The sequence below is a fragment of the Pan paniscus genome, chromosome 6, assembly GCF_029289425.2.
Source record: "Pan paniscus chromosome 6, NHGRI_mPanPan1-v2.0_pri, whole genome shotgun sequence".
NCBI lineage: Eukaryota > Metazoa > Chordata > Mammalia > Primates > Hominidae > Pan > Pan paniscus.
Window position 1 is genome coordinate 94,064,714 of NC_073255.2, and position 20,268 is coordinate 94,084,981.

General features: G+C 50.4%; 1 protein-coding gene across 2 annotated transcripts; it reads right to left on the minus strand.

Moving 5' to 3' along the window:
• Window positions 1-1,113: 1,113 nt before the first annotated feature.
• Window positions 1,114-11,097, minus strand: RHBDD2 (rhomboid domain containing 2). Of its 2 annotated transcripts, none has more exons than XM_003808923.5 (4): window positions 10,787-11,097; window positions 7,812-8,219; window positions 6,199-6,349; window positions 1,114-2,048 (listed from the first exon to the last, which is right to left on the minus strand). In XM_003808923.5, exons 1-4 carry the CDS (start codon window positions 10,962-10,964, stop codon window positions 1,691-1,693), a joined length of 1,095 nt encoding a protein of 364 aa, XP_003808971.1. In that variant the 5' UTR covers window positions 10,965-11,097; the 3' UTR covers window positions 1,114-1,690. The 2 variants fall into 2 exon arrangements, with proteins under 2 accessions (XP_003808971.1, XP_054970541.1); XM_055114566.2 differs by lacking the exon at window positions 10,787-11,097 and adding an exon at window positions 8,562-8,685.
• Between the last annotated feature and the right edge of the window lie 9,171 nt (window positions 11,098-20,268).

Here is a 20,268-nt window from a genome sequence, read left to right on the forward strand (position 1 = left end):
TATTTATTTTCCATTTCTTCTGCTCCAATGAGCTCCCCAAGGGCGGGCATCACCTATTCATCTGTTCATTCCACTCATATTTATTGAGTGCCAGGCCCCATGCTAGGGGCTCCCTGCGCACATGGGGCTCATCATCATCGAGCCTCCGGCTTGGCACAGAATCAGTGAATGGTTTCCGGACATGGGCATATTAGTGGATGATTTGACAGGCAAATGGGAGAAGGGGTTGGGATGGCCTCCAGAGCTTCCAAAATGCACGTGAGGGTGAGAAAGGGTCCCACTGTGAGCTGACTCCAGGCTGTGTTGTGCCTTGTGGCCAGACTAAGGAAAAGTCCCAAGGAACAAAGAGATTTAAAAACCAGGGCCACACACAGTGGCACACCCTCTCACCCCAGCGCAGGCCCCTTCTTGCTCATGTCTGAGGCCCCCCAGGCGTGGGCCCGTCACGGCCCCACCCTCACCAGGCTGGATGGGCTTGGGGTTCTGTCTTATACATGTCCAAAGACCTAAAACCTATCAGAAAGCCAGTCTAGAATGGGCCATCCAGCTCCTGGGATAAATGAAGGCCATGTGTTACTAGGTCCACAAACACCAGGCAGCTGGCATGCCTTCTCAACACAGCCTGCCGTGAGGAGCCCCAGCTGTCCTCAAGGGCTGGCCAGGTGAGTGACAGCTCAGCCACACTCATCAGTGCCCTGCACTGTCTCATAGAGGCCCCCCGCCCCTCACTCCTGGTTCCTGGTCAACATGGCCAACAGGAGACACTGGTGGTAAAGCCAGCGTCTTCTCCCGTCTTGCTTCAGGGACATCGCCAGCAGTGCCCATGTCCTTCTTGGCACAGCCCTGCCAGCAGCCCTCCTAACTGTAGTCCCAGCTTCTGGGCTCTGGCAACACCCCTCTCTCTCAGGGCAGCAGTGGCTCCTGCTGGTACCCATCTCAGTTGCCTGCTCCCCACGAGACCCCCATTCCTGACCCACTGGGCCCTGGTCACCTGCCCGACCTGGCCCTGGTGCATCTCTCCTCTCTGCCGCCACACCACACATTGCCACTGCCCAGATCTCAGCGCACTCCCTCTTCCCCAGCCAGACCACAAAGGAAGCACACGCCAGCATGGCAGGTCAGAGGCTGTTTCTTTATACAAAGGCAGACAACATGGACACCTCAGCATGCTGCTGCAGTTCATGGGGGCCCATCCCACCGCTTCTGGGGAAAGGAATCGGGGTGGGGGCGCCCGCAGCAGGGGAGAGACACTACACAGGCCTAGGACCACCAACCACACCAGCTGCGAGCTCCTGAAGGGCAGACGCATGGACACACGGACACTGTAACCACGAGCACGGCACAGCCACAGGGAGGAATGGTGGAGCTGGGGACAGACATCGGCAGCTACTGCCAACTGCTGCCCTCTTCTGCCACAAGTTCCTTGGCGAGGAGCCTTGTCTGTGTTACTAAAGAGCCACGTGACTTTATCTGATGGCAGAACGTCTCGCTTTCTGCATCTGTAAGCTGGGTCAGTACACCGTACTCCACAGGGCTGCCGTGAGTACAGATGAGACTGAAACAGGGACATTGATCAAAGTACCCAACACAGAGCCTGGCACATAGAGGTGTTCAATAAGTAACTTTTGTCAGGAGAATCTTAGGGAGGACCTTCAGAAGGCCAAGTGAGATGACTTCCCTAGAAATTCTCTCAGGGCATGGGGACCCTGGAGGACTCCTTGGAGCCTGCAGCCCCTGGTGTGCCCAAGGCCCCAGAATACACCGTGCCAGGGCTGTTCACAGGCGTGGGGGGCTGGATGCCCAGGGAGGTGCCCGCAGAAGCTGGGTAGACACTGGAGGAGGTGGGGTTTGGACCAAAGTGGTTCTGCACATAGCACAGGCCGGAGGCAGGCTGGTACGGAGGCAAGGTGGGCATGTGCCCGGGGGTGCAGGAGGGCCAGGAGGCCAGCTTCTGACCACTGGCATGCTGCGTCTGGGACACAGGGTGGCTTGGGGACAGGTGAGGGTGGCAGCTCTGTGTGGGGTAGGAGCCAGGCACCGGGTTCAGTCTGGAATGGAACAAGAGAGAAAATGGTCCTTCAACGAGTCTTGGCAAGGTCATGGCATCTTGTTGTGCTTGAGGTTGCCCCCGCTTTCTAGTACAACATGCCTTGGATGTTTTCTGTGACTTGCTCTAAGTACCAAGTGGGAGAAAGGTTAACCTCAACCAATCAGACCACAGATGCCCACGGTGGGTGGGGCCAGTTGCAGTCCTGCAGCAAGGGAGTTGTATGAAAGGACACTGGACCTGCCACTGAGACCACCGGAGGGGTGACCTGCTCACAGCAGCTTCTAAACCAGATGGAGCGTCGGGACCAGGTCACAGCTGCCAGTGCCTGTGTGGCTGGCCCGACAATTCTGCCCAAAGAGAACGGATTCAGGCTGGGCATGGTGGCTCACACCTGCAATCCCAGCACTTTGGGAGGCCAAGGCGGGTGGATCATCTGAGGTCAGGAGTTCGAGACTAGCCTGGCCAACATGATGAAACCCGGTATCTACTAAAAATTAAAAAAAAAAAATTAGCCAGGTGTGGTGGCAGGCGCCTGTAGTCCCAGCTACTCAGAAGGCTGAGGCAGGAGAATCGCTTGAACCTGGGAGGCAGAGGTTGCAGTGAGCCAAGATTGTGCCACTGCACTCCAGCCTGGGTGACAGAGCAAGACTCCGTCTCAAAAAAAAAATTGTTTTTTTTTTTTTTTAATTAGCCAGGTCTGGTGGCATATGCTTCTAGTCCCAGGTACTTAAGAGGCTGAGGTAGGACTGCTTAAGCCCAGAAGTTTGAGGCTGCAGTGAGTTATGACTGTGCCACTGCACTCCAGCCTAGGCAACAGAGCAAGACCCTGTGTAAAAAAAAAAAAACAAAAAATTTATCTATCAAGAAGAGCCTCTGAGGAGACAAGCTGTCCAAACGGCCATCTTGCTGACAAAATAAACATGCGTGTCGTGACATGGCCCTGGAACCACTGTCAGGCTGCCTGAAACACAATATTCTGAGTGTCTGCAGCAGGCACCAGACCTGAGGGACTGGACTCCATGTCACGTGGGGAACACAGAAGGAACACCATCTTCCTCTTAAACCCTAAGATCTGCCTGTCACAGTGAGGCAGGATCAGACCTGGCACTGGGTGTGGCAGTGTCTGCGAGGCTGATTGCAATTCAGCATGGAAGAACTTTTTTTTTTTTTTTTTGGAGACGGGAGTCTCGCTCTTTTGCCCAGGCTGGAGTGCAGTGGCGTGATCTCGGCTCACTGCAAGCTCCGCCTCCCAGGTTCACACCATTCTCCTGGCTCAGCCTCCCAAGTAGCTGGGACTACAGGTGCCCACCACCGCACATGGCCAATTTTTTGTATTTTTAGTAGAGATGGGGTTTCACCGTGTTAGCCAGGATGGTCTCGATCTCCTGATCTCGTGATCCACCCGCCTCAGCCTCCCAAAGTGCTGGGATTACAGGTGTGAGCCACTGCGCCCGGCCCTTCAGCATGGAAGAACTTTCTCATCAGGGCCAGTCTTGGAGAGTGAGCTCTTGTATGTGAGATACAGCTGGAGACCACCATCAGCTATTACAGAGGGGATTCCTTGGTGACAGACAGTTCTCCAGATTCAATGAGAACAACTAAAACCCACAAAACACCTAGTCCTAAATGTACAGTCTCCCCCACATTGAGACCCCAGGAATTACTTGCCTGAAGCAATAATGCGGTGAGTCCGCATTTCTGTTTTCCCAGCAGCCCTCCTGGCCTTTTAGAAAAATAGTCCAAGGGCTCTGAGCTGTTGACAGCTGGGAGCACCTCTTGGAAGAAGCTCTAAGGGGCAGCTTCCTATTCAACAAAAACCCCACATCCAGGCCAGCGTGCAGGGGAAAATTTACTCCACAGCTGGTGGCGGGCCAAAAAGGGCCAAGGACCAAGCACCTTGCCTTCCGATACACTTTGGACGTTTCCTCTGCTCCAAATCATGTGCTGAAATGGATCTTTAGCCGGGTGTAGTGGCACGCGCCTCTAATTCCAAGTACTTGGGAGGCTGAGACAGGAGAATCGCTTGAACCCAGGAGGTGGAGGTTGCAGTGAGCTGAGATCACGCCACTGCACTCCAGCCTGGGCCACAGAGTGAGACTCCGTTTCAAAAAAAAAGAAACGTGATTCCCAGTGTTCCAGCACTAGAGGTGGAGCTCAGTGGGAGGCGTCTGGGTCACGGGGGCAGACCTTGCGTGAGTGGTTTGGCTTCTTCCCCATAGTAATGAGTTCTCCCTCTGAGTTTAGGTAAGAGCTGGGTGTTTAAGAGCCCAGCACCTCCCTCCCTCTCTCAATGTGTGGTGCCGCCTCCCCTTGCCCTATGATTGGAAGCTGCCTGAGGCCGGTGCCATGATTCTAGTGTAGCCTACGAAGCCATGAGCCAAATAAACCTCTTTTCTTATAAATGACCCAGGCTCAGGTATTTCTTTATAGCAATACAAAATGGATGAACACGCCTTTCCCAGCGAGCTCCTTTTTTTGGGGGAGGACCACTGAAGGAAAGAAAAAATCCTACACTGTGAGGTCTCAGCATGGACAGAAACCAGCGGAGAACTCAGAGGCAGGAGGCACTGGGAACAGGGGAGAGGGAGGGAGGTGGCCTCCTAAGCAGGGGACGTGCTTCCAGATGGCCCCTCTCCTGACTCTGTTACCTGGAAACAGAGTGGGTGAGAAAGACCCTTGTCTTCTTTGGGCCTCCTTTATAAAATGAAGCAGCCAGGCCACACAAGCTCTGGCGGCTTACCAGCACTTTCCATCTGTGAGTTAATCAGCCAACTGGAAAACAGTAAACCTCACCAGAAAACCTGGGCTGGGCCACCTCCTAAGCAGCCTAGTTGGCTGTGTGGACTGTCTGCACCTTTTTTTTTTTTTTTTTTTTTTTCTTGGGAGACAGTGTCTCGCTCTGTCGACCAGGCTGGAGTGCTGTGGTGTGATCTCGGTGCACTGCAACCTCCACCTCCCAGGTTCGAGTGATTCTCCTGCCTCAGCCTCCTGAGTAGCTGGGATTACAGGCAACCACCACCACGCTTGGATAATTTTTGTATTTTTAGCAGAGATGGGGTTTCATCACGTTGGCCAGGCTCGTCTCAAATTCCTGACCTCATATGATCTGCCCACCTTGGCCTCCCAAAGTGTTGGGATTACAGGCGTGAGCCATCGCACCCAGCCCCATCTGCACTTATCAAGGCTACTGTGTGTCACAGCCCAGGCTGACCTGCAGCGGGTATGTGTCTAATGTCAATTAGATGGGGGCCTTCCTGCCCAGCCTATCTACAAGTCACTCAGGATCACATGTTAAGTGTCCTCAAATGCCTTCCCTTTCCTGCTGTTGCTACTTCAGAAGCAGTTGTGCAGAATCCAGAATGCTCAGAAGACATCTGTGCACGATTTTCCAATCTGCCGCACCTCATTTCTTTATCACTTATGGCAATAAACCAGCCACACCCTCTACATGCCCTGGAGTTGCTTTAATAATAAGGTTAGGCCAGGCTCAGTGGCTCACACCTGTAATCCCAGTACTTTGAGAAATCAAGGAAGGATTGATTGAGACCAGGAGTTTGAGACCAGCCTTGGTAACACAGTGAGACCCTGTCCCTACAAAAAATTTAAGTTAGCTAGGTATGATGGTATGTGCCTGTAGTCTCAGTTACTTGGGAGGCTGAGGTGGGAGGATCACTTGAGTCCACGAGTGTGAGGCTGTAGCGGGCTATGATCATACCACTGCAATCCAGCCTGGGCAACAGGGCAAGACCCTGTCCTCAAATAAAAAAAAGAATAAAAAAACAGAATAAGATTTGACAGCATTTGGCCGGGGGCAGTGGCTCACGCCTGTAATCCCAGCACTTTGGGAGGCCGAGGCAGGTCAATCACAAGGTCAGGAGTTCGAGACCAGCCTGGCCAACATGGTGAAACCCCATCTCTACTAAAAATACAAAAAAATTAGCTGGATGTAGTGGTGGGCACCTGTAATCCCAGACACTGAGGAGACTGAGGCAGAAGAATCACTTGAACCTGAAGCAGAGGTTGCAGTGAGCCGAGATTGCGCCACTGCACTACAGCCTGGGTGACAAAGTGAGACTCCGTCTCAAAAAAAATAATAATAATTTTTTTTAAAAAAAGATTTAACAGCACTTAAGAGTTCTGTCACTTACTTCCGGCTCTGGGCTGCCCTCCTCTCGGCTGAAGACCCTGAGACGTACTTGAACACGGATATCCTCCTCATCAGGCTGAAGGGGAAGGTCTGATCGAGCTTCAGCGCCACTCGCTCTGAGAGGTCGATGGAATAGCAGTAGGTGAGGCCATCTGAGGTTGGCGTGTTAAGTGAAACTGGAGGCAGCAAAGGGAGGAGGGCCGAACACTCCCCGGGGAAAACACAGGTTCCCACTCACTCTACAGAAGCCTTCATGCTTAGCACGCTGCACACTCTGGCTGGAGTTTGCAGCTCAGGGGAAACCCAGAGCCAAAGGTTTGTTTTTTTTTTTGAGATGGAGTCTCACTCTAGTAGCCCAGGCTGGAGTGCAGTGGTGTGATCTTGGCTCACTGCAAGCTCTGCCTCCCAGATCACACCATTCTCCTGCCTCAGCCTCCAGAGTAGCTGGGACTACAGGTGCCCATCACCACACCCAGCTAATTTTTGTATTTTCAGTAGAGACGGTGTTTCACCATATTGGCTAGGCTGGTCTCAAACTCCTGACCTCGTGATCTGCCTGCCTCAGCCTCCCAAAGTGCTAGCATTACAGGCATGAGCCACTGCGCCTGACCCCAGAGCCAAAGGTTTCTACTCACTGTGCCTCACCGGGAATGAATGCGCCCAGCAGCAGGGGGTATTAATGCTGTCCCTTCTCCTACACCCATGTGTGTCATCACTTGCACCCTTCTAGCCACTGCAGTCAGTCAGAAGCCAGGACATGCCTCTGCTGGTGTAGCAGGATGAGGCAGGAAGCTGTACCAGTATCATCCCGAGGGACTAACACCTCTTGTCCTTTTATCCCAAATAGAGGGCACCTGCCTCAGTGCGACCATGTGAGCTTCATGTGGGCCTCTCTGGCTGTGCTTCCTCCATACCCTGTCACCATCCCCAGCAACTTGGTGGTATCCTGGTCGTCTGACCTAAGTCACCCACCACTGATGAGGCAGCCACAAAGATTCAGCCTTTGAATAAAGGCTATGCTAGACTCTCCCGAAAAGAGCTTAGAAACAAACCTCAAGTTTCAAGCCAATCTTCAAGTAAGTTAACCGCCTATCAGAACAAAAGTCAACATTTTTTAAAGGAAAACAACAAAATCTAGAGCCCCTAATACAGCATTCAGTGTCTAGCATAAAATAAAAAATTACCAGATATGAAAAAAAAGTAAAAAAAAATTATGATCAGATATGACTCGGCCACGGTGGCTCACACCTGTAATCCCAGCACTTTGGGAGGCCAAGGTGGGTAGATCACCTGAGACCAGGAGTTCAAGACCAGCCTGGGCAACATGGTGAAACCCTGTCTCTACTAAAAAGAAAATATAAAAATTAGCCGGGTGTAGTGGTGCACACCCGTAGTCCCAGCTACTCAGGGGGTTGAGGCAGGATTGCTTGAGCCCAGGAGGCAGAGGTTGCAGTGAGTTGAGATCATGCCACTGCACTCCAGCCTGGGTGACAGAGACTCTGTTTCGAAAAAATACAAAATAAGCCCGATTTTATCTACTTGACACCCCAGACCCTCCAGCCTGGTTCACCCTTTGACATGCGTTGTTCTATAGCTCTCTGCTAGGAAGGATACAGGCCAGCCCGATGGACAGCCCACAGACATTACTGAGGAAAGAGGTCTGGGGAATGAGCCATGAGGCACCCAGCAGGAGCCACGGAACCAGGACTGAGGGCACAACCATGCCAAACACCAGGGCCCGCCTCATCCGAGAACGGACGGTGGTGACTCCCAGCATGGCAAAGGCCACTGGGGTGAAACCTCTGGCATCCTCCACTTCCCCCAGCTTTGACAGTGATGACACAGCCTCGAATGACAGGAAGATGATAGCGGAGAAGATGGCGAAGATCACGGTGAAGAAGCAGTGGCGGACGGTGCCCACGGTTCTCTCGAAATTGCCAGCAAAGCGCCAGATGATGATAGCGCCGCAGAGCAGGGAGATGGGATTCTCGTAGACAAAGATGTAGGTTACCAGCCTGTAAACTGCAGAGGGAGCCGGGTTAGAGGCCTGGCGGCGGGTTGCTCCCAGGAGGGAAGCCAGGTTATAAGCCGCCTAGGAAAGGCAGAGAGCCCCCCTCCGTGACAGAGAAGTGAGAGCCAGCGAGTCGCAGGAGGAGGCAATACAAGCAGTGCGTTCAACAATGAAGGACCCAGAGCCTCAAAGGAGAGGCATGAATATCTAATACCTACACTTCCCCAGGCCTGGTGCAACTCTTAGCGGTAACTGACTTCCAGAGGGAAAAAAATAATACTTTTCGGTAGAGGGCAGTCTCTGAATTTGTAAAGTGCTTTATAATCCTTTTTCAGGTTTTCATACTGACCTACCTCACTGGGCAGTTTGAGGGTTAATTAAGTGTAACAGCTTCGGGGTGGATTGAGTGGGTGTCACTTAACACTCTGTGTGCCAGTCTCCTCTGCTGTAATCCTGACCCCTCCTTCCATAGTGGCTGTTCAGAGGAAGAAAAAAGGGACCATGAATTATTTTGCAGCTGTAAGAATTATAACACTATCATTAACAATAAAGATTATAGAAATTATAAGTCTCCTCAGAAAGTGCTTATCCGATCTTACAGGTAGACTGATGCTTTATATGTAATAAGACATCAAAGAATCCTCCTTTTCCTTTTTTTAAATTTTTATTTGTAGAGATGAAGTCTTGCTATGTTGCCCAGGCTAGCCTTGAACTCCTGGCCTCCAGTGATCCTCCTGCCTTGAATTCCCAAAGTGCTGAAACTACACATATGAACCATCATTCCTGGCCTTTTATTTTTCTAAAAGCAGTTATCGCCAGGCATGGTGGCTCACACCTGTAATCCCAGCATTTTGGGAGGCTTAGGTGGAAGGATCACTTGAGCCCAGGAGTTCAAGACCAGCCTAGGTAACATAGTGAGACCCCCGTCTTTAAAAAAAAATTAAAAATTAGTCAGGTGTGATGATGTGTACTTGTAGTCCCAGCTACTTGGGAGGCTGAGGCAGGAGGCTCGCTTGAGTCCAGGAGTTGAACGCTGCAGTGAGCTATGATTGCATCTCTGCACTCCAGCCTGGGTAAGACGAAGACCCTATCTCTAAAAAAATTTTAGAAGTGGTTATCTCTTAAGTATTTTTATGTCCCTGAAGGCCCAAACACGACTAAACTCAAGGAGAGAGACCAAAGAACTGATGGTAATATTGGACTTGGGAGTCTAAAGACTTGGAGTGGAATCTCGGCTCTATTACATCCAGGCTGGCTGAGTTTAATCATGTCACAGGTCCTCTAGGCGTCAGTTTCCTCACTGTAAAGTAACAAGAGTTAGATTGAGGACTTCAAAGGTCCCTTACGTCTCTAACGCTCACATATCCACGAAACCCACACCCAGGGAAGCAGTGAACCCCAGAAAGTGGGAGGTTAAGGTTAGGTTGGCATTTTGCTTCTGTCTGTGAGGTGGTGCTATGTATACCTAGGGTGGGGGGAACAGTTTTAGATTGGAGTGGGGAAACAGGCTATGGAACCATATACCTCAGTCTGGCCATCACCAGAGGCTTCATTATCTGAAGAGTACTTCATTATTTGTTGAGTATTTCCAAAACTGAAATTCCAAGTATAAACATGAAAAGATTCTAGAAGCAACTCTACATGATTTGGAGATTATCTACCCGAAGGCTCTAGTTCCAAAACATCACAGAATAAAAAAAAAATCTAGATTCCTATCTCAATTGCATGACGCAACAGCTCTGCGATTCTCTGCATGAAACCTCAATCTTATCTAGATAACGGGCCAATAACAGGTCCTACATTATGGGATCCTTGTGAGGGTTAAACGAAATTAATACATATCAGTGTGTGTGCTTTGCAAAACAGCAGGAGATATGCAAATTTCCTGTGTTCCTCTCGAGAAAATGAGGAAGACACGGAGACTAGGAATGTCTTTTAGGAATGGATGTTTATACTTAATTGGTCTGCAAAATTTCTCTCCCCTAGAGAAAAACAAACACTTCTCTCCAAAGGCAGAAGACACCCTGGTACCCCCATGAGCTGGGAATGGCAGTCAAGATTAAGATACAGATGAAAAAGCAGAAGAAATTCCAAATCTCAAGAGGGCAGGACGTTTATAGAGCTTATAGGGGTTTGTGGATAAAGTCCAATTGTCGTGATGTAGGTGAGAGAAAAACGTTTTTCAGTGGGGCTTAGGCCTAAAGCAGACGTAGGTGTGTATGTGAAATGGGAGGGGGAGACGAAAAATCTTTACCCTTGGAGAGCGAGCATGGATTTGCTAGCGAATGGATTTGGGGCCTTGACCAGTCTGGTGGCGACAGGGAAGGGAACAAATTCGGGTAGGGAAGGGATTACAGTGATGACGAAGATGGGGTCTGCAGACAAAGGTGTGGAACATGGAGAGCAAGAGACGGTGCTGGAGGTCGGTCCTCCGGGGGGCGGGCATGGTGATGAGGACCGAGACAGGGGGAGACTGGCGGTGAGGCCTGAAGGGGCGAGTCCCGGAGGCTAGAGCCCAGGAACCGGCAAAGTCGGAGGACAAGGACTCGCCCCGCGATCCCGGCCCGCCCCTGCTCACCTTGCCAGTTGCGAAGGGCCTCGGACTTCAGCGTGAGGCCCGAGGGCGCCAGGGGCTGCTGCAGCAGGAACAGGCGAGGCCCGGAAACCAGCAGCGAGAGCAGCGCAGTGAAGAAGGTGGCGGATGGCACCTCGGGACACAAGCACCAGCTGCGACACCCGGGCCCCGAGGCCGCCATGGCCGCCGTCGTTCCCGCGCTCCGCCTCGACGCCGGCTGCCGGTCCTCTGCTCCTTCCGCCTCCTCGCGGCAGTTTCCCTTGGCAACAGCAGAGGAGCCGGCCGGAGGCCACGCCTCCCAGAGGCCCCGCCCCATGCCAAGTTGCCCAATCCGGTCGCGCCGATCAGCCCGCCCCCGTGCGTGGGAGGCCGGGACGAGGGGGCGGGGGGTCGGGGCCACTTCCGGGTAGGAATGTTCCAGCACCGTGTTTGATTCCATCCCACTCGGGCTGGTACTGAAACTGCTCCTATAAACTTTAGGAAATTAATCAGGGAAGAAAGGAGGGGGAAAAACGAAAATAAACGAAGCTTGCAGCACACTCTGCGTTCATCACTAGGTCACCTTGCTCTCCGACCTGCTTGCTCATAGCTCTGTGTATCAGCTATGATAGGTGCCCATCGTCTGTCCTAGAATCACGTAGACCCTGTCACAAGATTACAATTCCCTTTAACTCCATAGGTAACAACTTGAACATTATGAAACGTTTTCCCTTGGAGATATTCTTTCAGGTCCCACATACCAGCATAATTACTGACACCAGTTGTTCTGAAGGAGCCCACAGAAGCAAGACTCAATGGGGACTGCAGTTTCCATATCCTGAGGATTTCAACCCCCTTACCCTGACCAGTCGATGACCCCAATTTTCCAGCCTCTCACCCTTCACAATGCCCTTTAAAATCCCAGCCCGGAACTCCTTGGGGAAGATGGATTTGATGGTCTCCCCGCGTTTCTTCCTAGGCACCCTGCCATCGTTAAACCCTTTTTCTGCTGATAACCCTGCTTCCTCAGTGTAACTGGTCTGTTATTGCACAGCAGGCCTAGGCACCTGTTGGTCCTGTAATAATACCTCATGATTATTATGCCTTACAGCTCACAGAACTCTTTCATATCACGATCTTCCCATCTGTATTCATCCCTATTACACCAAAGAGGAAACAGGACTAGGGAGGGCCCTGGGTAATTCAGTTACATGGCAAAGACAGAATTAGAACTCAGTTCCTCCTGCTATGGCCCGGAATTGGCCTCCAGTACAGCCAGGGGCAGCTTTATCTTCAGATTGAAGAAAAGGGGCAGGAGGCTGGGCACGGTGGCTCACGCCTGCAATCCCAGCACTTTGGGAGGCCGAGGCGGGCGGATCACGCGGTCAAGAATTAGAGACCAGCCTGGCCAACATAGTGAAACCCCGTCTCTAATAAAACTACAAAAATTAGCCCGGCATGGTGGCGCGTGCCTGTAATCCCAGCTACTCCGGAAGCTGAGGCAGGAGAATCGCTTGAACCCAGGAGGCGGAGGTTGCAGCAAGCCGAGATCGCACCACTGCGCTCCAGCCTGGGTGACAGAGCAAGACTGTATCTCGGAAAAAAAAAAAAGGAAAAGGGACAGGAAACGGGAGAGGGATTCAATGGAAGGGACTCAAAAGTTAGGGATGTAATAGAACACTCATAACCGAGATCTATTTCAGCACTTTACATTTTGAAAAGTGCTTTTGCTGGAGAACAGCTGTTTAAGGTAGACCTTCCTTTTTTTTTGACAAGAGTCTCACTCTGTCACCCAGGCTGGAGTGCAGCGGCGTGATCTCTGCTCACTGCCACCTCTGCCACCCAGATTCAAGTGATTCTTGTGCCTCAGCCTCCCGAGTCCCGAGTAGCTGGGACTACAGGTGTGCATCACCACGCCCAGCTAATTTTTGCATTTTTAGTAGATATGGGATTTCACCACGTTGGCCAGGCTGGTCTCGAACTCCTGACCTCAGGTGATAAGACTGCCTTGACCTCTCAAAGTGCTGGAATTACAGACATGAGCCACTGTGCCCAGCAGTACCTTCAAGGGTACTACCTTTTTCGCTTTCTCCAGTGACCCTGCCCAGTACTCCCTCCCCTCACATGGTAGAAGTATTTGGCTCCTTCCCCACACACCCACCCTAGTGTTATCAGCTCCTTGCCCTTGGCTGCAGGCTTTGGTTTGACTCAGCTGTAACTGCTGCCCCCCATAGCTTAGAAGCTCCTGCTGGCTCTGAAGGAAGGAGGCTAAATTTTGGGGCTTGTGTGTCCTGCTTCAGTAGCACAATCATAGCTCACTGCAGCCTTGACCTCCCGGGCTCATGGTATGCTCCTGCCTCAGCCTCCCAAGTAGCTGGAACCATAGGTGCGTGCTACCGCACCTAGCTAGTTGCTTCTTTTTTGTAGAGATGGGATCTTGCTCTGTTGCCCAGGCTGGTCTTGAACTCCTGGGCTTGGGCAATCGTCCCGCCTTGGCCTCCCAAAGTGCTGGGATGACAGGTGTGAGCCACCATGCCTAGCCTGTTGTGTGCTTTTTATGTAGTTACTCATTACATTTTCACAACCCTTGTGAGGCTGGTTCTGTAATTATGCCCGTTTTACAGATGAAGCAATGGAGATACAGAGAAGTTAAGTAACTTAAAATTAGGCAACAAGTCTTCCAGGAATTTTTTTTTTTGTTGTTTGAGATGAAGTCTTGCTCTGTCACCCAGGCTGGAGTGCAGTGGTGTAATGTCTGTTCACTGTAACCTCCTCCTCCCTGGTTCAAGCAGTTCGCTGCCTCAGCCTCCCGAGTAGCTGGGATTACAAGCGTGCCACCACGCCCAGCTGATTTTTGTATTTTTGTAGAGACCGTGTTTCACCATCTTGGCCAGGCTGGTCTTGAACTCCTGACCTCATGATCCACCTGCCTTGGCCTCCCAAAGTGCTGAGATTACAGGCGTGAGCCACCATGCCCGGGCTCTTGCAGGAATCTTTTCAGACTTCTTCCCACTCCCGATCTTCCCTGAGTTTCCATCATGTGTTCTGTGACATTGTAGCTGTGGTAGCACTTCCCATATTATACTATCATTGCATATTTGTGCCCGTAATTGTGAGCTTACCAAGGGCAGAAGCCATGTCTGATTTATACCTGTGTCTGTATCCACAGCCCTGGCACCTAGCACACAGTGGGGCCACAGAAAATGTTCAATGCAAAGTTATTAGCCCTGATGCCTTTGGGATGTGACCTACTTCCCTTCCTTGTCTCTTGTCCAGAAGCCGAGGGTTCTCACGTAATTGAGACCCCTGGGGACTGTTATAACAACAGCCACCATCCCGAATGCATTTCACACTGAATTTCTGGCAAGAATTTCAAGATATTTTTTGAAGAGGAGACCTGAGGTACACCAGTCTAGGATGGCATGGCCAGTCAGCCCACCTAGCTCTCTGTAGAAAGAGTTTCCTGCATTTGCTGTGCAGAGGGTTTAGGCTCGGAGAGGGCAGGTGCAGGAGATATTCACGTTTCCCTTAAGGGAAACCTAGGATTGCAGGTGTGAGACACTGCACTTTTTTTTTTTTTTTGAGACGGAGTTTCGCTTTTGTTCCCCAGGTTGGAGTGCAATGGTGTGATCTTGGCTCACCGCAACCTCCGCCTCCCCGGTTCAAGCGATTCTCCTGACTCAGCGTCCCGAGTAGCTAGGATTACAGGCATGCGCTAGCATGCCCGGTTAATTTTGCATTTTTAGTAGAAACGGGGTTTCACCATATTGGTCAGGCTGGTCTCGAACTCCCGATCTCAGGTGATCCGCCCACCTCAGCCTCCCAAAATGCTGGGATTACAGGCTTGAGCCACCACGCCCAGCCCACTGGGCCTTTTTGTTGTTGTTGTTTGTACAGACAGAGGTCTCACTATGTTGCCCAGGCTGGTCTCAAACTCTTGGGCTCAAGTGATCCTCGTGCCTGGGCCTCCCAAAGTGTTGGGATTCCAGGCATGAGCCAAGCCAAAAACCAGGAGATAAATACCATGTTATACTGGCCATTTCCTTTAATGTTCCCTTAAAGGAGACATTAATGGCTCCTACATTAGCATTTGAGAAGCAGCCAGTGTGGAGCTGGTGGAGCTCAGGCTGGAAGTCAGGAGGAAGCAGGACCTCACCCTGGCTCTTTCACTCGCTGCCTGAGTGATCTTGGGTAAGGGAGCCTCAGTTTCCTCATCTATAAGATGGGAACTAAGTCTTATCTTGCAGGGTTTTGATGAAGAAAACAGATAAGATTGACCGAGGGACGAATAGGATGTGAGGAGGTCACACTGTGAGTTAGTGGAAGAGCTAGGATTTGAACTTGGGTCATTAGATCTCTAAAGTTGTTCTATTTCTTTTTATTTTTTTGAGACAGAGTCTCACTCTGTCGCCCAGGCTGGAGTGCAGTGGCGTGATCTTGGCTCACTGCAACCTCCACCTCCCAGGTTCAAGTGATTCTCCTGCCTTAGCCTCCCCAGTAGCTGGGATTACAGGCACATGCCACCACGCCCTGCTAATTTTTGTATTTTTAGTAGAGACAGGGTTTCGCCATGTTGGCCAGGCTGCTCTCAAACTCCTGGCCTCAAGTGATCCATCTGCCTTGGCCTCCCAAAGTGCTGGGATTATAGGCGTGCGCCACTGCACCTGGCCAAGTTGTTCTATTTCTTTTTTTTTTTGAGACGGAGTCTCGCTCTGTCACCCAGGCTGGAGTGCAGTGGTGCGACCTTGGCTCACTACAAGCTCTACCTTCCGAGTTCACGCCATTCTCCTGCCTCAGCCTCCCGAGTAGCTGGGACTACACGTGCCCGCCACCACGCCCGGCTAATTTTTTTGTATTTTCAGTAAAGACGGGGTTTCACCATGTTAGCCAGGATGGTCTCGATCTCCTGACCTCATGATCCACCTGCCTTGGCCTCCCAAAGTGCTGGGATTACAGGCGTGAGCCCCTGTGCCCAGCCAGGTTGTTCTATTTCTACCACTACACACATCTCTACCATGGCAAGTATAACATGGTATTTACTTTCTGGTTTTTGGCCAGTCACAGCAGCTCACGCCTGTCATCCCAGCACTTTGGGAGGCCCAGGCAGGAGGATCACTTGAGCCCAAGAGTTTGCGACCAGCCTGGGCAACATAGTGAGACCCCTGTCTGTACAAACAAACAAACAAACAAACAAACAAAAAAGAAAGGCTGGGTGCAGTGGCTCACACCTGTCATCCCAGCACTTTGGGAGGCCAAAGCAGGAGGATTGCTTGAGCCCACGAGTTAGAGACTAGCCCTTGGGCAACATAGTGAGACCCCCATTTCTATTATATTTAAAAAAAATTTTTTTTAAAGTCCTGTTTGTTGTGTCTGTCTCTCTTCCCAGACTGTGAGCTTCTTGAGGGACAGCACCATGTAGAGTCCTGCACAGAGTAGGCCTTCAGGAAATGTCTGGAAGGAAGGAAGGAAAGAAGGAAGGAAGGAAGGGAGGCAGGCAGGCAGGCTCTTTGAATTTTTTGGCTTTTGGCCGAAGTTCTTACTCCTTTTTGTCATATCTGACATATCTGATGAAACCTAGGGACTCCTCATGTAAATGATGCTTTTTTTTTTTTTTTTTTGAGACAGGGTCTCATTCTGTTGCCCAGGCTGGAGTGCACTGGTACAATCATAGCTCACTGCAGCCTCCAACTCCTGGGCTCAGGCGATCCTCCTGCTTCAGCATCCCGAGTACCTAGGACTACAGACACGTGCCACCACACCTGGCTAATTTTTGTATTTTTTTTTTTTTTGTAGAGACAGGGGCTCACTATGTTGTCTAGGCTGGTCTCCAACTCCTGGCCTCAAGCAATCCTCTTGCCTGGGTCTCTCAAAGTGTTGGAATTAAAGGAGTGAGCCACCACACCTGGCCAAGAATGAAGAATGTTGCTTTTTAAATGGATAAAATAAAATACACTGAATTACCAAGGAAGCCTGTAGTTATCAAAATATTAATAAAAACAAAATTGTGCCTGTAATCCCAGCACTTTGGGAGGCTGAGGCAGGTGGATCACCTGAGGTTGGGAGTTCAAGACCAGTCTGACCAACATGAAGAAACTCCTGTCTCTACTAAAAATACAAAAAAAGTAGCTGGGTGTGGTGGTGGGCAACTGTAATCCCAGCTACTTGGGAGGCTGAGGCAGGAGAATCACTTGAACCCAGGAGGTGGAGGTTGCGGTGAGCCAAGATTGCACCATTGCACTCCAGCCTGGGCAACAAGAGCAAACCTCTATCTCAAAAAAAAAAAAAACAAAAACCATACTCTATGTGCTGCTTTATGGATGCATTAAATAACAAGATCTAACAGCAGGCCTGATAGCTACCATAATTTTGAAGCATAAATGATTTTTTTTGAGTTTTCTATAAGTGGAACATGGTATGAACATACCTGTGACTTCTACTGGTGACAAAGTTACTGGTACTGGTAATAAGACTGTGTTTCATTGCCTATATCCATAACTGATAAAATTGCTAAAGTTCAGTTAAAGATTAAGTTAACATCGCTGATGACGCAGCAGTGGGCATGAAAAATAAAGTTTTTTTTTTTTTGGAGACGGAGTCTTCCTCTGTGCCCAGGCTGGAGTGCAATGGCGTGATCTCGGCTCACTGCAACCTCTGCCTCTCGGGTTCAAGTGATTCTCCTGCCTCAGCCTCCCGAGTAGCTGGGGCTACAAGCACGTGCCGCCACGCCTGCCTAATTTTTTGTATTTTTAGTAGAGACGGGGTTTTGCCATGCTGGCCAGGCTGGTCTTGAACTCCTGACCTCAAGTGATCCACCCACCCCAGCTTCCCAAACTGCTGGGATTATAGGTGTGAGCCACTGAGCCCAGCCAAAAGAATAATTAAGGTTTTACCCAGCAGGAAGCAGAATATGAATCAGGAGTGGGCTAAAAATAGCATCTTGAGAACTTGGGATCCTGAGCTGTTGTCACTGAGGTCTGGGGCTTGGAAAAAGGAAGAGATGGGGTGGTCCCTTCCTCTCTGTGCCTGTCAGGTCACCCTAAGAGTTCTGGTTCTTCTTCTAGACATATACTCTGAAAAAAGATGTAGGCAAATCGGAACTTGTGCTATAAAAAGTGACCAGGACTGGGACAGAGGGGAACCTTCCAAAGACGTCTGATGAGGAACAGTTGCAGGGACCAGGAGGCCTCCCTGGAGAAGCTTCAGGGGTCCTGGCCACTGGCTGAACTATCTGAAGGGCTTACTGGGAGGAGAGGAAGATGACTGATTCTGTGTCACTCCAGAGGGGAGAGCTAAGGCAGAAGGCTAGAAATGATGCGGAGACACACTTGACTTAAGAGATAACTTTCTTCCTATTTTTTTTTTTTTTGGAGACAGAGTCTCGCACGTCGCCCAGGCTGGAGCGCAGTAGTGTGATCTTGGCTCACTGCAACCTCCGCCTCCCGGGTTCAAGCGATTCTCCTGCCTCAGCTTTCTGAGTAGCTGGAATTACAGGCATGCACCACCAGGCTCAGCTAATTTTTGTATTTTTAATAGATATGGGGTGTTCACCATGTTGGCCAGGCGGGTCTCAAGCTCCTGACCTTAAGGGATCTGCTCGCCTCGGCCTCCCAAAGTGCTGGGATTACAGGCATGAGCTACCACACCTGGCCACTGATTATTAATTTGGTAAGTATTTATTTAGTGCCTCCTGTGTGCCAGGCCTTGTGCTGAGCACTTTGGGTTTACAAAAGGAGGACAACAGAAGAGTCTTTGTAGAGGACTCTGTAGTTTACAAAGCACTTTCCAAAAGCACCACTTACCACTTTTTTTTTTTTTTTTTTTTTTTTGAGACAGTTTCACTCTTGTTGCCCAGGCTGTAGTACCGTGGCGAGATCTCGGCTCACTGCAACCTCTGCTTCCCGGGTTCAAGCGATTCACGTGCCTAAGCCTCCCAAGTAGCTGGGATTACAGGCGTGCACCACCATGCCTGGCTAATTTTTTGTATATTTTTTTAATTTTAATTTTTTAAAATTTATTTTATTCTTTTATTATTTTTATTTTTATTTTTTTTTGAGACGGAGTCTTGCTCAGTTGCCCAGGGTGGAGTGCAGTGGCACGATCTCGGCTCACTGCAACCTCCGACTCCCGGGTTCACGCCATTCTCCTGCCTCAGCCTCCCGAGCAGCTAGGACTACAGATGCCCCCTACAACGCCCGGCTAATTTTTTTTTTTGTATTTTTAGTAGAGATGGGGTTTCACCATGTTAGCCAGGATGGTCTCGATCTCCTGACCTCGTGATCTGCCCGCCTCGGCCTCCCAAAGTGCTGGGATTACAGGCGTGAGCCACCGCGCCCGGCCATGTATTTTTAGTAGAGACGGGGTTTCACCGGGTTGGCCAGGCTGGTCTCCAACTCCTGACCTCAGGTGATGCACCCACCTCAGCCTCCCAAGGTGCTGGGACCGCAGTCATGTGCCATCACACCCAGCTATTTTTTTTTTTTAAATTTTTTCCTAGAGAAGCAGTCTCACTATGTTGCCCACGCTGGTCTCAAACTTCTGGGCTCAAGCCATCCTCCCACCTCAGCCTCCCAAACTGCTGGGATTACAGTCATGAGTCACCACGCCTAACCCATGTTTAATTTTTACAACAAATCTGGAAATTGGATATAACAGCTCCATTTTTAGAAGAATCTAAAGGCTCAGAGAGGTAAAGTGACTTGGCAAGCTCACACAGCCATAGAGCAGCAGAATCCACATCAGCTCACCTGACGGTAGGTTCGTGGTTTTTCTTGCTACACCAGGGGCTCCTAAACTTTGTGGATTGATAGGCCCCCCGCAACCTGCCTACGCTATATGTTTTCACTTTGTAACTTGGGGAGGAAGAGGAGGAACTTGGCATTTGCAATTGAGTCACTGCACAAGGGAAAAAATATGGGTGGGAGGGTGGGGCTGTGATATATCTTTTTTTTTTTTTAATCGAGAGAGTCTCTCTCTGTCCCCCAGGCTGGAGTGCAGTGGTGCGATCTAGGCTCACTGTAACCTCCGCCTCCCGGGTTCAAGAGATTCTCCTGCCTCAGCCTCCTGAGTAGCTGGAATTACAGGTGAATGCCACGACACTGGCTAATTTTTGTATTTTTAGTAGAGACGGGGTTTTGCCATGTTGGCCAGGCTCGTCTTGAACTCCTGACCTCAAGTGATCCATAGGAGTATAGGCAGTTCATATTTGAATTGTGACATGGCTTCAAGTTTACTTCCTGGAATGTTATAGACTAAAACTATTTTTTTGTTTTGAAACAGGGTCTCACTCTGTTGCCCAGGCTGGAGTGCAGTGGCATGATCATAGCTCACTGCAACCTCCACCTCCTGGGCTCAAGTGTTCCTCTTGCCTCGGCCTCCCAAGTGGCTGGTACTACAAGCACATGCCACCATGCACAGCTAATTTTTAAAATTTGTTTTTTTTGTAGAGATGGGGCTTCGCCAATCTGGTCTCAGACTCCTGGGCTCAAGCCATCCTCTTGCCTCAGCCT

Excerpts from the sequence above, each read along its gene's own strand:
- RHBDD2 (XM_003808923.5), bottom strand. The coding sequence starts at position 10,964 with ATGGCGGCCTCGGGGCCCGGGTGTCGCAGCTGGTGCTTGTGTCCCGAG. Across the intron at positions 6,350-7,811 it reads GCTGTCCATCGGGCTGGCCT|ATGGCCTCACCTACTGCTAT; the intron begins GTATCCTTCCTA and ends CGCCAACCTCAG. Across the intron at positions 2,049-6,198 it reads AGGGCAGCCCAGAGCCGGAA|ACTGAACCCGGTGCCTGGCT; the intron begins GTAAGTGACAGA and ends GTTCCATTCCAG.